The sequence below is a fragment of the Procambarus clarkii genome, chromosome 26 (genome assembly GCF_040958095.1).
Source record: "Procambarus clarkii isolate CNS0578487 chromosome 26, FALCON_Pclarkii_2.0, whole genome shotgun sequence".
Classification (NCBI taxonomy): Eukaryota; Metazoa; Arthropoda; class Malacostraca; order Decapoda; family Cambaridae; genus Procambarus; species Procambarus clarkii.
Window position 1 is genome coordinate 28325721 of NC_091175.1, and position 16878 is coordinate 28342598.

The following is a 16878-nucleotide window of genomic DNA, read 5'->3' on the forward strand; positions in this document are numbered from 1 at the left end:
GACAGACAGACAGACAGACAGACAGACAGAGTGTATCTGTCTGTCTGAAAGAGTGTGCAGAGGCACTTTGCTTGCCACTCTCCATAGTGTATAGTCGGTCACTGGAGACGGGAGACTTACCAAAAATGTGGAAGACGGCGAATGTGGTCCTAATATACAAAAAGGGCGACGGACAAGAGGCACTGAACTACAGGCCAGTGTCCTTGACTTGTATACCATGCAAGGTGATGGAGAAAATCGTGAGAAAAAACCTGGTAACTCATCTGTAGAGAAGGGACTTCCTGACAAATCGCCAACATGGGTTCAGGTAGGGTAAGTCTTGCCTGACTTGCTTAATTGAATTCTACGACCAGGTGACAAAGATTAAGCAAGAAAGAGAGGGCTGGGCGAACTGCATTTTCTTGGATTGTCGGAAAGCCTTTGACACAGTACAGCATAAGAGGCTGGTACATAAGCTGGAGAGACAGGCAGGTGTAGCTGGTAAGGTGCTCCAGTGGATAAGGGAGTACCTAAGCAATAGGAAGCAGAGAGTTACGGTGAGGGGCGAGAGCTTCGATTGGCGTGAAGTCACCAGTGGAGTCCCACAGGGCTCTGTACTCGGTCCTATCTTGTTTCTGATATATATAAATGATCTCCCGGAGGGTATCGATTCATTTCTCTCAATGTTTGCGGACGATGCTAAAATTATGAGAAGGATTAAGACAGAAGAGGACTGTTTGAGGCTTCAAGAAGACCTAGACAAGCTGAAGGAATGGTCGAACAAATGGTTGTTAGAGTTTAACCCTACCAAATGTAATGTATTGAAGGTAGGTGTAGGGAGCAGGAGGCCAGATACAAGGTATCATCTGGGAGAGGAAATTCTTCAGGAGTCAGAGAAAGAAAAAGACTTGGGGGTTGATATCACGCCAGACCTGTCTCCTGCAGCACATATCAAGAGGATAACATCAGCGGCATATGCCAGGCTGGCCAACATACGAACGGCATTCAGAAACTTGTGTAAAGAATCATTCAGAACTTTGTATACCACATATGTCAGGCCAATCCTGGAGTATGCAGCCCCAGCATGGAGTCCATATCTAGTCAAGGATAAGACTAAACTGGAAAAGAATCAAAGGTTTGCCACCAGACTAGTACCCGAGCTGAGAGGTATGAGCTACGAGGAGAGACTACGGGAATTAAACCTCACTTCGCTGGAAGACAGAAGAGTTAGGGGGGACATGATCACCACATTCAATATTCTGAAGGGAATTGATAGGGTAGATAAAGACAGACTATTTAACACAAGGGGCACACGCACAAGGGTACACAGGTGGAAACTGAGTGCCCAAATGAGCCACAGAGATATTAGAAAGAACTTTTTTAGTGTCAGAGTGGTTGACAAATGGAATGCATTAGGAAGCGATGTGGTGGAGGCTGACTCCATACACAGTTTCAAGTGTAGATATGATAGAGCCCAATAGGCTCAGGAATCTGTACACCTGTTGATTGACGGTTGAGAGGCGGGACCAAAGAGCCAGAGCTCAACCCCCGCAAACACAACTAGATGAGTACAGACAGACAGACAGACAGACAGACAGACAGACAGACAGACAGACAGACAGACAGACAGACAGACAGACAGACAGACAGCCGGGAAGACACTAGGGAAAGAGGAGGGGATACCCCCAGCCTATTAGACCTCGTTTTCACCCAGAATGTAGAAGACATCGAGCAGTTGGAACATGAAATACCACTAGGAGCTAGTGACCATTGTGTCCTAGTCTTTGACTACATGATGGAACTCAAACATGTGACCAAAGGACAAGAGGTCCGGGAAAGGAGACTTGATTACAGGAAAGGGGACTACAGAAGGATAAGGGACTACCTGGGAGACGTGCAGTGGGAGGAAGAAATTAGAAGAAAAACAGTGCAAGATATGATGAACCAAGTCATATGGAAATGCAAGGAGGCTGAAGAGAGATTTATTCCAACAGTAAAGGAAAAAAGCAGGAGGGAATATAATAACCCATGGTTTAATAGACAGTGTCAGGAAGCAAAGGTGAGAAGCAGGAGGGAGTGGAGGAAGTACAGAAGACAAAGGACAGAGGACAACAGGATTAGATGTAACAGAGCTAGAAATGATTACATTAACATAAGACGAGTGTCGGAAAGAAATTTTGAGAATGATATTGCAATCAAAGCGAAAAAGCAACCTAAACTACTACATAGCCTTATGAGAAGGAAGATGTCGGTAAATGACCAAGTGACAAGACTGAGGAAAACAGAAGGGGCATATACAGAAAGCGACAAGGAAATCTGCGAGGTACTGAATGGAAGTTTCCATGGAGTGTTCATAGCCGAGCCTGAGCAGCTCCCATTGTTAAAAGAGTAGAAGAAAATGAAAGACTATCAGATATAGAGGTGACAGCAGAGGAGGTAATGAAACAGTTGACAACACTGGATGGAACAAAAGTGGTTGGACCAGACAAAGTATCATCGTGGATACTCAAAGAGGCAGCGCAGGCTCTCAGCGTGCCGCTGGCAATGATCTTTAATGAGTCATTTATGTCGGGAGAATTGCTCAGTTGCTGGAAGGAGGCAAATGGCGTACCGATTTTCAAAAAAGGTGATAGGGAGGAGGCATTTAACTACAGACCCGTATCACTGACAAGCATCCCCTGCAAAATACTTGAAAGAATAATTAGGCTAAGACTTGTTGAGCACCTGGAGAGCATTGGGTTTGTAAACAAGCACCAACATGGGTTCTGGACAGGGAAATCATGCCTAACAAACCTTTTAGAATTCTATGACAAAGTAACAAGGATAAGGCAGGACAGAGAAGGCTGGGCAGACTGCATATTTCTTGACTGCCAAAAGGCCTTTGATACGGTACCGCACATGAGACTGCTATACAAACTTGAGAGGCAGGCAGGAGTAAGCGGAAAGGCCCTAGCATGGGTAAGGAACTACCTAGCAAGATGGAGCCAGAGGGTAATGGAAATGGGCGAGAAGTCGGACTGGCGAACAGTAACGAGTGGAGTACCTCAAGGATCGGTGCTGGGCCCAATCCTCTTTCTAATTTACGTAAATGATATGTTTACAGGAGTGGATTTATACATGTCAATGTTTGCGGATGACGCAAAATTAATGAGAAGAGGTGTGACAGACAAGGATTGTAGGATCCTCCAAGGGGACTTAAACAGGTTGCAGAGATGGTCAGGGAAATGGCTACTGGAGTTCAACACCAGTCAATGTAAAGTTATGGAAATGGGATCAGGTGATAGACGACCAAAGGGACAGTACACAATGAAGGGGAACTGCCTACCTGTGACTATTCGAGAAAGAGACCTGGGAGTGGATGTGACACCTAATCTAACTCCTGAGGCACATATAAATAGGATAACGACAGCAGCGTATTCTACACTGGCGAAAATTAGAACTTCATTCAGAAACCTAAGTGAGGAGGCTTTTAGGGCGCTTTACACTGCCTACGTGAGGCCAGTCTTAGAGTATGCCGCGCCATCATGGAGCCCCCACCTGAAGAAACACATAAAGAAACTGGAGAAGGTTCAGAGATTTGCGACGAGGATTCTCCCAGAGTTACGAGGGATGGGATATGAAGAACGTCTGAGGGAACTGAACCTTACGACACTAGAGAAAAGAAGGGAGAGAGGAGATATGATAGGAACATATAAAATACTCAGGGGAATTGACAAAGTGGAAATAGATGAAATGTTCACACGTAATAATAACAGAACGAGGGGACATGGGTGGAAACTGGAAACTCAGATGAGTCACAGAGATGTTAGGAAGTTTTCTTTTAGCGTGAGAGTAGTGGAAAAATGGAATGCACTTCAGGAACAGGTTGTGGAAGCAAATACTATTCATAATTTTAAAATTAGGTATGATAGGGAAATGGGACAGGAGTCATTGCTGTAAACAACCGATGGCTGGAAAGGTGGGATCCAAGAGTCAATGCTCGATCCTGCAAGCACAAATAGGTGAGTTCAAATAGGTGAATAGGTGAATACAGGCAGAAAGACAGAAACACAGACTGAAAGACAGACAGACAGACAGACAGACAGACAGACAGACAGACAGACAGACAGACAGACAGACAGACAGACAGACAGACAGACAGACAGACAAACAGACAGACAGACAGACAGACAGACAGACAGACAGACAGACAGACAGACAGACAGACAGACAGTTAGGCAGACAGACACAGGCAGGTAGACAGACAGACAGACAGACAGACAGACAGACAGACAGACAGACAGACAGACAGACAGACAGACAGACAGACAGACAGACAGACAGACAGACAGTTAGGCAGACAGACACAGGCAGGTAGACAGACAGACAGACAGACAGACAGACAGACAGACAGACAGACAGACAGACAGACAGACAGACAGACAGACAGACAGACAGACAGACAGACAGAGTTTGTCTGTGGTAATTATGCAAAATTATGATTATGCTCCGAAAACTCATGCAGAGTTTTGAGAATAATTAACCAGGCACCACTAGAGGAATTTTAGATTACCAGTAGAGATGTAAGGAAACTTTTGCTAGTGTTGGATGTGACAAAGGCTATAGGCCCGGATGGAATCTCACCATGGATACTAAAGGAAGGAGCAGGAGCACTGTGCCTGCCACTCTCCATGGTGTACAACAAGTCACTGGTAACAGGTGAAGTGGCAGAAATTTGGAAGGCGGCAAACATAGTCCCGTTATACAAGAAGGGGATAGACAGGAGGCACTGAACTACAGGCCAATGTCCCTAACTTCCATACCAGTGGGGTACCGCAGGGTTCAGTCCTTGGACCCATACTGTTTTTTATATATGTAAATGAACTTCCAAATGGTATAGAGTCATTCCTCTCATTGTTTGCTGATGCTGCAAGATTATGCAAAAATTATGAGGAGGATTAAGACGAAGGAAGACAGTATGAGACTACAAGATGACCTAGACAGACTGCATGAATGGTCCAACAAATGTCTACTAAAGTTCAACCCGAGTAAATGTAAGGTAATGAAACTACGCAGTGGAAACAGAAGGCCAGACACAGGATACAGAAAGGGAGATGAAGTCCTTCATGAAACGGACAGGGAGAGGGATCTAGGAGTTGATATCACACCAAACGTGTCTCCTGAAGCCCACATCAAAAGAATAACATCTCCGGCGTATGCGAGGCTGGCTAACACCAGAACTGCCTTCAGGAACCTGTGTAAGGAATCATTCAGAACCTTGTTGACCAGACCACACACTAGAAGTTGAAAGGACGACGACGTTTCGGTCCGGTATGAGACTCAATATACACTCAAATACACCGGTATACACTCAAATACACCGGTATACACTCAAATACACCGGTATACACTCAAATACACCGGTATACACTCAAATACACCGGTATACACTCAAACTTTCGGTGTCGCTATGGGTTCCCCTCTCTCCCCTGTTCTTTCTAATATCTACATGGAATACTTCGAAACTGTTCTTCTTCCTTCTATTGATACTCGTCCCTCTCTCTGGCTTCGCTATGTTGATGACATTTTTGCTTTATGGCCTCATGACCTTAATCTTTTCCAGCCTTTCCTCGCCTCTCTTAACAATCTGGCTCCTTCTATCCATTTCAAAGTTGAGTGGGAATCTAATTCCCTCCTTCCTTTTCTTGATGTTCATGTTCACAGCTCTGTGTCTGGGTTCTCTTTCTCTGTCTACCGTAAACCCATGCATAGTGGCATGTACATTCACTTCTTTTCCTACCATCCTCCTTCTGTTAAGAAAAGTGTCCTCGTCTCTCTCTTCCTCCGCGCTCTACGCATCAGCGACCCTCAGTTTCTTGATTCTGAAATTGCCTTTATCTACAAATCATTCTCTCGCCTTGGTTATCCTTTGCATTTCATCAACTGTGCCTACTCTCAAGCTAAACGAAATTTCTTTCATCCTAAACCTGCTTCCAACACTAGTAGCACTGTACTATGCCTTCCCTTCATATCTGAACTCAAAACTTTTACCAATACCTTTCCTCCTCTTGACATTAAACTCGCCTTTCGACAAACTAACACACTTCGTAACAATCTAGTTCACACTGCTCCTCCTGCTTCTAATGCTGCTGGTGTCTACTCTATTTCCTGTTCATCTTGTCCTCTCCAATACTTTGGCGAAACTGGCCGTACACTGAATGACAGACTTAAAGAACACAAGAGAAGTGTTAAGTCTGCAGACACTAACAATGCTCTCTTCTGCCATGTGAGGGATTCTAATCATCCCATTGATTGGTCTTCCTCCAAAATAATCTTTCCTGCCTCTACTCTACACAGACACCGCCTTGTTGAATCGCTTCTAATACACAATGTACCCAACATGAACTTGAGTCCTGGCTTTGTTGCTGTGGACTCTTCCCTTTCACAGTATATACTTAAATGTTCTAAACTTTCTAACAAACGTGACTTAACATAAGCTTACCCCTTACATTTATTTTTCTTTGTCTTTCCTTTTCTTTCTCTCGACACCCCTTTTTTCTGTTCATTGTCTTCTCCTACGCTCCCTTGCTATTCTTATTCCTATTACTATCTCCTTCGGTGGTTATAATAGGAGCTGCCTCGTATGGCCCAATAGGCCTGCTGCAGTTCTCATTATTACTATCCCCTACACCTTACTTTCCTCCTCAGCTCTCTCTTGCCTATTTACTGCCTGTCTCTACCTCCTCTTCACAATCGACTTGAGAATGGTCCAGGACGGACCGAAACGTCGTCGTCCCTTCAACTTCTAGTGTGTGGTCTGGTCAACATACTTCACTCACGTTATTGTGACTCATCGCCTGCATTCAGAACCTTGTAAACCACATATGTAAGACCAATCCTGGAGTATGCGGCCCCAGCATGGAGCCCGTACCTTGTCAAGCACAAGCCGAAGCTTGAAATAGTTCAGAGATATGCCACTAGACTAGTCCCAGAACTAAGAGGCATGAGTTACGAGAAAGGCTGCGAGAAATGCACCTCACGACACTAGAAGACAGAAGAGTAAGGGGAGACATGATCACTACCTACAAAATTCTCAGAAAATTGACAGGGGTAGATAAAGATAAACCGTTTAACACGGGTGGTACAGGAACAAGGGGACACAGGTGGAAACTGAGTACCCAAATGAGCCACAGGGACGTTAGAAAGAACGTTTTCAGTGTCAGAGTAGTTAACAGGTGGAATGCATTAGGCAGTGATGTGGTGGAGGCTGACTCCATACACAGTCTCAAGTGTAGATATGATAGAGCCCAGTAGGCTCAGGATCCTGTACATCAGTTGATTGACAGTTGAGAGGCGGGACCAAAGAGCCAGAGCTCAACCCCGGCAAGCACAAATAGGTGAGGACAGACAGACAGACAGACAGACAGACAGACAGACAGACAGACAGACAGACAGACAGGCAGACAGACAGACAGACAGACAGACAGACAGACAGACAGACAGACAGACAGGCAGGCAGACAGACAGACAGACAGACAGACAGACAGACAGACAGACAGACAGACCGACAGACAGACAGACAGACAGGCAGACAGACAGACAGGCAGACAGACAGACAGACAGACAGACAGACAGACAGACAGACAGACAGACAGACAGACAGCCTCCCCCACCAGCAGAACACTCACCAAGGAGGCGATTTGGGAAGGGATAGAAGAAAGTGAGCCTCAAAGCGATGTACACTAACATAGATGGAATTACAAATAAAGCAAATGAGCTTGGAGAACTGGTACTAGAGGAAAACCCAGACATAATAGCACTCACAGAAACAAAGATCACGAAAACGATAACAAATGCAGTGTTCCCACAGGACTATTATGTTATGAGGAAAGAGAGGGAAGGAAGAGGTGGTGGGGGTGTAGCCCTGCTGGTAAGAAAAGGCTGGGATTTTGAGGAGATGGATATTCAGGGCTGTGAAGGTTTCAGTGACTACATAGCAGGTACTGTAACAAATGGAGGGAAAAAAATTATAGTCGCAGTCATATATAATCCACCACCAAATGACAGAAGACCTAGACAGGAATATGATAGAAACAACATGGCCACCATTAACATAATAGAAAGAGCAGCTTCTGTTGCTAGCAGGAATGGATCTGGACTACTAATTATGAGAGACTTCAACCATGGGAAGATAGATTGGAAGAACAGAGACCCGCATGGAGGACCAGAAACATGGAGAGCTAAGCTGCTGGACGTGGCAACAAGAAACTTTCTAAGCCAGCACACCAAAGAACCAACAAGAATGAGAGGAGAAGATGAACCAGCAATGCTTGATTTGATATTTACCCTAAATGAATGGGATATAAGGGAAGTTAAGATGGAAGCGCCCTTGGGAATGAGTGACCACAGTGTATTGAACTTTGAGTACCTGGTAGAGCTAGGACTTATCTCCCCCCAAAAAGAACTAGGAATCAAAAGGCTGGCATACCGAAAGGGGAATTATGAACAGATGAGAAGTTTCCTAAGTGAAATACCTTGGGACACAGACCTCAGAGACAAGTCTGTACAGGGTATGATGGACTATGTTACCCAAAAGTGTCAGGAGGCAGTAAACAGGTTCATCCCGGCCCAAAGGGAAAAATCCGAGAAGCAACAGAAGAATCCATGGTATAATAGGGCATGTATGGAAGCGAAGAAACTGAACAAAAAGGCGTGGAGGAACTTCCGGAATAACAGAACACCAGAAAGCAGAGAGAGATACCAGAGAACCAGGAATGAGTACGTCAGGGTGAGAAGAGAAGCAGAGAAAAATTTTGAAAATGATATAGCAAACAAAGCCAAGACCGAACCAAAGCTACTCCACAGTCACATCAGAAGGAAAACAACAGTGAAAGAACAGGTATTGAAACTTAGAACAGGCGAGGACAGGTATACAGAGAATGACAGAGAGGTGTGTGAGGAACTCAACAAGAGGTTCCAGGAGGTCTTCACAATAGAACAGGGTGAGGTCACTGTGCTAGGAGAAAGGGAGGTAAACCAGGCGGCCTTGGAGGAGTTCGAAATTACGAGAGAGGAGGTCAAGAGACACCTGCTGGATCTGGATGTTAGAAAGGCTGTTGGTCCAGATGGGATCTCACCATGGGTACTGAAAGAGTGTGCAGAGGCACTTTGCTTGCCACTCTCCATAGTGTATAGTAAGTCACTAGAGATGGGAGACCTACCAGAAATATGGAAGACGGCAAATGTGGTCCCAATATACAAAAAGGGCGACAGACAAGAGGCACTGAACTACAGGCCAGTGTCCTTGACTTGTATACCATGCAAGGTGATGGAGAAGATTGTGAGAAAAAACCTGGTAACACATCTGGAGAGAAGGGACTTCGTGACAAATCGCCAACATGGGTTCAGGGAGGGTAAATCTTGCCTTACAGGCTTGATAGAATTCTACGATCAGGTGACACAGATAAAGCAAGAAAGAGAGGGCTGGGCGGACTGCATTTTCTTGGATTGTCGGAAAGCCTTTGACACAGTACCGCATAAGAGGCTGGTACATAAGCTGGAGAGACAGGCAGGTGTAGCTGGTAAGGTGCTCCAGTGGATAAGGGAGTATCTAAGCAATAGGAAGCAGAGAGTTACGGTGAGGGGTGAGACCTCCGATTGGCGTGAAGTCACCAGTGGAGTCCCACAGGGCTCTGTACTCGGTCCTATCTTGTTTCTGATATATGTAAATGATCTCCCGGAGGGTATCGATTCATTTCTCTCAATGTTCGCGGACGATGCTAAAATTATGAGAAGGATTAAAACAGAAGAGGACTGTTTGAGGCTTCAAGAAGACCTAGACAAGCTGAAGGAATGTTTGAACAAATGGTTGTTAGAGTTTAACCCAACCAAATGTAATGTAATGAAGATAGGTGTAGGGAGCAGGAGACCAGATACAAGGTATCATCTGGGAGAGGAAATTCTTCAGGAGTCAGAGAAGGAAAAAGACTTGGGGGTTGATATCACGCCAGACCTGTCTCCTGCAGCACATATCAAGAGGATAACATCAGCGGCATATGCCAGGCTGGCCAACATACGAACGGAATTCAGAAACTTGTGTAAAGAATCATTCAGAACTTTGTATACCACATATGTCAGGCCAATCCTGGAGTATGCAGCCCCAGCATGGAGTCCATATCTAGTCAAGGATAAGACTAAACTGGAAAAGGTTCAAAGGTTTGCCACCAGACTAGTACCCGAGCTGAGAGGTATGAGCTACGAGGAGAGACTACGGGAATTAAACCTCACTTCGCTGGAAGACAGAAGAGTTAGGGGGGACATGATCACCACATTCAAGATTCTGAAGGGGATTGATATGGTAGATAAAGACAGTCTATTTAACACAAGGGGAACACGCACAAGGGGACACAGGTGGAAACTGAGTGCCCAAATGAGCCACAGAGATATTAGAAAGAACTTTTTTAGTGTCAGAGTGGTTGACAAATGGAATGCATTAGGAAGCAATGTAGTGGAGACTGACTCCATACACAGTTTCAAGTGTAGATATGATAGAGCCCGATAGGCTCAGGAATCTGTACACCTGTTGATTGACGGTTGAGAGGCGGGACCAAAGAGCCAGAGCTCAACCCCCGCAAACACAACTAGATGAGTACAACTAGGTGAGTACAGACAGACAGACAGGCAGACAGACAACCGACAGACAGGCAGACAGACAGACAGACAGACAGACAGACAGACAGACAGACAGACAGACAGACAGACAGACAGACAGACAGACAGACAGACAGACAGACAGACAGACAGACAGACAGACTGACAGATATCAACCTGGCTCTCTAAATTTATTAAATTATTCCCCACCCACCCTTCCTTCCCTTCCACATATTAAGTTAAGTATATAAACCTCCCATACAACATGGAACATTTTTGGTGGCGTGGTGGTAAAGTGTGGCGGTAAGTCCTCTCACTTTGTGCTCTCCCACAATACTAAAGAGAGAGAGACAAAGATATACTAGACAATGGGAGAGTGAGGCAGGTACACACACACACACATATATGATCTACCTGCCTGTACAAACTTGTGTTAGGCGTCATTTTGAACCTTGTATTCCACATACGATAGACCAATCCTGGAGTATGCAGCTCCAGCATGGAGTCGACCGTATCTTGTGAAGCACAAGAATAAATTGGAGAGGGTTTAAGGTATACCACCAAAATAGTACCCGACCTGTGCGGGTATGGACTACGAAGAGAGACTATGGGAACTAAACCTTAAGTTGCTTAAAGACAGAAGAGTTAGGGGAGACGTGATCACCACATACAAGATGTTACGGGCTCGTCACCGCCGTCTGCGTATGGCCTGGTAGTTCCAGCGCGATCTATGAGTCTGTACTCAAACTCCCCGTGAATGGGACGCTACGTAGACAACGCCATCTATGGGTGGTGGCGTAACAGCTGTAAATGGCTCAAGATTCCTGCCTTGATTAACAAGTGAGGTCGTAGTGAGTGACCTCTGGGGATGTGGCGAATCAACACCAGCGCCAACTGTTGGAGCGACAAGCATAATGTCAATGCCTGAGTGAGTTGGTGTTGGTTCTTGGTTTCTCCAGTTCCCTATAACTGATGACGTGTCTGTATCCTTGGTGACGTGGGGGCAGCAGTGGTACTGAGGACGGCAGTCTACCCTGGGCAGCCTGAACTCTCCCAGCTTAGTCACGCCTGACGTCTAAGTGAGCCGCCGCTGATCAGGAATAGTGTAGTTTCTGCTAGTGGAGTAGCAGTGGATACTGTTCTTAAAAGATTTCCCCATTTTGCACCCGCAAGATAACGTAAGCTTTTAAGGGTTGATAAATGTTAATCTTCTTGTTTGAGGAGCTGTTCACTTGAGACAGTTAAGCAAGTCCCAGCTGTGTCTGGGTACAAGTGACAGGATGAACAACCCAGCGGGTTTTCTTCCTATTGGGGAGTGTTGTACATGCTGCTATGGCGGTGTGTCCACTCACAAGATGAGTGGCGCTGCCCAATAAACTCGCCCCTCGGGGCAAAATTAAAAAAAAAGAATTCGGCGTATCCCGGGACTGGCGAAGAGGAGAGACGACCGACAGTGAGGTGCCTGTCGAGGAGCGTTACTAGCCCGTCGCTAGTAACGCTCTCCAATCAGCGCTCTCCAATCAGCGCGTGGCTGAGGTTCTCTGTCAGCACTTAGCTGGAGAGTGGTTGTGGGCAGAGAGGCACCTCGTGAGACTGCCGGAAGGCTGGCCCACGGCAAAGGTAGACTCGCCAGTGTTTCCCGGTACTGTGGCCGGTAAGGTCGGGAACGGTACAGTGTGTCGGGGAAACACGATGATTGACAAAGGCTGCATTGTGTTAGCGTCGTGGAGTGCTCAGTATCCTGTGTGAGAGCGACACCTGTATATACATCTAAGTGTAGTAATATTTCATTTTAATGTTTCTATTTAAGGTGATGGGAATATATTGATAAAGGATCAGTGTTGTGTTCATCCCCCCCCCCTTTTATTTATTGCATTACCTAGTCAACTGCTTGAAAGCCACTACCGACTTGGGGTCGGATACTGTCACTTAGGTTCATCCATCAAGAACCCGGTTACGACCCATAGTGGCCGTAACACAAGATTATCAGAGGAATTGATATCGTAGATAAAGTTTATTTAACACAGGTGGTCCACACACACAAGGGGACGCAGGTGGTCCACACACAAGGGGACGCAGGTGGTCCACACACAAGAGGACGCAGGTGGTCCACACACAAGGGAACGCAGGTGGTCCACACAAAAGGGGACGCAGGTGGTCCACACAAAAGGGGACGCAGGTGGTCCACACACAAGGGAACGCAGGTGGTCCACACACAAGGGAACGCAGGTGGTCCACACACAAGGGAACGCAGGTGGTCCACACACAAGGGAACGCAGGTGGTCCACACACAAGGGGACGCAGGTGGTCCACACACAAGGGGGACGCAGGTGGTCCACACACTAGGGGACACAGGTGGTCCACACACACAAGGGGACACAGGTGGTCCACACACACATGGGGGACACAGGTGGTCCACACACAAGGGGGACACAGGTGGTCCACACACACAAGGGGACGCAGGTGGTCCACACACAAGGACACAGGTGGTCCACACACACAAGGGGGACACAGGTGGTCCACACACACAAGGGGGACACAGGTGGTCCACACACACAAGGGGGACACAGGTGGTCCACACACAAGGGGGACACAGGTGGTCCACACACACAAGGGGGACACAGGTGGTTCACACACAAGGCGACACAGGTGGAAACTGAGTACCCAGAGCAGCCACAGAGTCATTAGAAAGAATTGTTTTCTGTGTCATAGTAGTTAACAAATGGCAGAGATGTGGTGGAGGCTGACTCCATACACAATTTTAAATGAAGATATGATAGAGCCCAGTAGGCACAGAAATCTGTACACCAATTGATTGACGATTACGAGGCGGTAAGAGCCTTTGGCGGGACCAAAGAGCCGAAACTCAACCCTTGCAAGCACGATTAGGTAAGTACAACTACACACCAAAGTATCACTGTGATGTTAAGAGAGTGAGCACAAGACCTCAGTGTACCTCTAGCATTGATCTTTAATGAGTCACTCACATAGGGGAAATATGTGAGTGACTCTCAAATGTTTCCCCTATGCTGCTGGAAGAAGGTGAGTGTGGTGGCACTCTACAAGACCGGAGACAGAGAGGAGGTACTTAACTCCAGGCCAGTGTCACTGACGAACATTCTCTACAAATTACTATAAAAATAATAAGGCTGAGACTATAGTGACACATCTAGTATGGTATGTAAGTAAACATCAACATGCCTTTAGGGAAGGTAAGTCATGCTGGACACACCTCCTGGAGTCCTATGGTAATGTTACAAAAATAAGGCAAGACAGAGATGGTTGGCCAGATTATGTATTTCTGGAGTTCCATAAGCCTTGGATACAGTTCCTGAGAGGAAATTACTATACGAACTTGAGAGACAGGCAGAATAAGTAGAACCTGGGTAAAGAATGACCTTACAGACAAGAGGCGAAGAGTGACAGTGAGGGCGAGTAGCAGGACTGGCGTTGGGTAACAAGCGGAGTGCCTCAGAGGCCGGCGCTGGGACCCACACCATCTCATTCATGTAAATGACCTGTCTTCGGGAGTCTAGTCTTAAATGTCGATGTTTGCAGAGGATGGGAAACTATTGAGAAGAGTTGTGACAGATGAGGATTGTAAGATCCTCCTCTGTCACTATTCTGAGATGATTTAAACAAGGTACAGAGTTGGAGCTGAGCCCCAGTAAAGGAACAGTGTTGGAACTGGGAGGAGGGGCCAGGACACCAACAGGCGAGGACACGATGAAGGGAAACTTCCTCCCGATAACAACTAGAGCAAAAGATGTAATGTTACCAGTTAGTAGCTTAAAAGTATAGTAGTACCAGTTAGTAGTACTTGTATAGTAAAGCTATACAAGTACTAGTTTTACTAGTACCACAGTACTAGTACAACAAAACTAGTAGAACATTTTGAGCTAAATAAATTTGTAACACATCATTAGCATGGGTTCAGGGATGACAAATCTTGCCTCACAGGATTCATTCATTTCAATCACCAGGTGACAGGAAATCAGGCAAAATAGTCATGACGTTCTTACCAGCATAGTGTTGGATTGCCAGAAAGCCTTTGACACAGTACCACACAAGAGACTAGTGACAAGCTGGAGATGCAGGCTGGGCTGAAAGGGAAGGTACTCCATTGGATAAGAGAGTACCTAAGCAACAGAAGACAGCGAGTTACTGTGAGGGGTGAGGTCTCGGAGTGACGAGGCGTCACCAGTGGAGTCCCACAGGGATCAGTCCTGGGACCTATACTGTTTCTCATATATGTAAATGATCTCCCAGAGGGAATAGACGCGTTCTTTTCATTGTTTGCTGTTGATGCAAAAATTATGAGGAGGATTAAGACAGAGGAAGATAGCAAGTGGCTACAATATGACCTAGACAGACTGAATGAATGGCCCAAGAAATGGCTACTAAAGTTCAACTCGAGTAAATGTAAGGTAATGCAACTAGGCGGCCAGACACAGGTACGAATGGGAGACGAGTTCGTTCACGAAGTAGAAGGAGAGAACGAACCTGTCTCCTGAAGCTGGTATGACTCCATAACTGTGCTTGTTTTGAACCAGATTTGCTGCCTTCCTTAACAGTCTGTTTGTCTGATCGTCTCTGTGTTTGTTTGATCGTCCGTCTGTTTGTCTGATCGTCCCTGTGTTTGTTTGATCGTCCCTGTGTTTGTTTGATCGTCCCTGTGTTAGTTTGATCGTCCCTGTGTTTGTTTGATCGTCCCTGTGTTAGTTTCATCGTCCCTGTGTTTGTTTGATCGTCTCTGTGTTAGTTTGATCGTCCCTGTGTTTGTTTGATCGTCTCTGTGTTAGTTTGATCGTCCCTGTGTTTGTTTGATCGTCCCTGTGTTTGTTTGATCGTCTCTGTGTTTGTTTGATCGTCCCTGTGTTTGTTTGATCGTCCCTGTGTTTGTTTGATCGTCTCTGTGTTAGTTTGATCGTCCGTGTTTGTTTGATCGTCTCTGTGTTTGTTTGATCGTCCCTGTGTTTGTTTGATCGTCTCTGTGTTAGTTTGATCGTCCCTGTGTTTGTTTGATCGTCCCTGTGATTGTTTGATCGTCCCTGTGTTTGTTTGATCGTCTCTGTGTTAGTTTGATCGTCCCTGTGTTTGTTTGATCGTCCCTGTGTTTGTTTGATCGTCCCTGTGTTAGTTTGATCGTCTCTGTGTTAGTTTGATCGTCCCTGTGTTTGTTTGATCGTCCCTGTGTTTGTTTGATCGTCTCTGTGTTTGTTTGATCGTCCCTGTGTTTGTTTGATCGTCTCTGTGTTAGTTTGATCGTCCCTGTGTTTGTTTGATCGTCCCTGTGTTTGTTTGATCGTCCCTGTGTTTGTTTGATCGTCTCTGAGTTAGTTTGATCGTCCCTGTGTTTGTTTGATCGTCCCTGTGTTTGTTTGATCGTCCCTGTGTTAGTTTGATCGTCCCTGTGTTTGATCGTCCCTGTGTTTGTTTGATCGTCCCTGTGTTTGATCGTCCCTGTGTTAGTTTGATCGTCCCTGTGTTTGATCGTCCCTGTGTTTGTTTGATCGTCCCTGTGTTAGTTTGATCGTCTCTGTGTTTGTTTGATCGTCCGTGTTTGTTTGATCGTCCCTGTGTTAGTTTGATCGTCCCTGTGTTTGATCGTCCCTGTGTTTGTTTGATCGTCCGTGTTTGTTTGATCGTCCCTGTGTTAGTTTGATCGTCCCTGTGTTTGATCGTCCCTGTGTTTGTTTGATCGTCCGTGTTTGTTTGATCGTCCCTGTGTTTGATCGTCCCTGTGTTTGTTTGATCGTCTCTGTGTTTGTTTGATCGTCTCTGTGTTTGTTTGATCGTCCGTGTTTGTTTGATCGTCTCTGTGTTTGTTTGATCGTCCCTGTGTTTGTTTGATCGTCCCTGTGTTTGATCGTCTCTGTGTTTGTTTGATCGTCTCTGTGTTTGTTTGATCGTCTCTGTGTTTATTTGATCGTCCCTGTGTTTGATCGTCCGTGTTTGTTTGATCGTCTCTGTGTTTGTTTGATCGTCTCTGTGTTTGTTTGATCGTCCCTGTGTTTGATCGTCGCTGTGTTTGATCGTCCCTGTGTTTGTTTGATCGTCTCTGTGTTTGTTTGATCGTCTCTGTGTTTGTTTGATCGTCCCTGTGTTTGTTTGATCGTCCGTGTTTGTTTGATCGTCCCTGTGTTTGTTTGATCGTCCCTGTGTTTGTTTGATCGTCTCTGTGTTTGTTTGATCGTCTCTGTGTTTGTTTGATCGTCTCTGTGTTTGTTTGATCGTCCGTGTTTGTTTGATCGTCTCTGTGTTTGTTTG

General features: G+C 45.9%; 1 protein-coding gene across 1 annotated transcript in view; it reads right to left on the bottom strand.

Annotated features, from left to right (window-relative positions):
- The window catches only part of LOC123750512 (uncharacterized protein slr1819-like), a 19938-nt gene extending 4602 nt beyond the window's left edge, over positions 1-15336 (bottom strand). The window contains exon 1 of the mRNA XM_045732620.2: positions 15112-15336. Within this exon, the coding sequence (XP_045588576.2) occupies positions 15112-15336 (225 nt within the window). The remainder of the gene's footprint in view (positions 1-15111) is intronic.
- Between the last annotated feature and the right edge of the window lie 1542 nt (positions 15337-16878).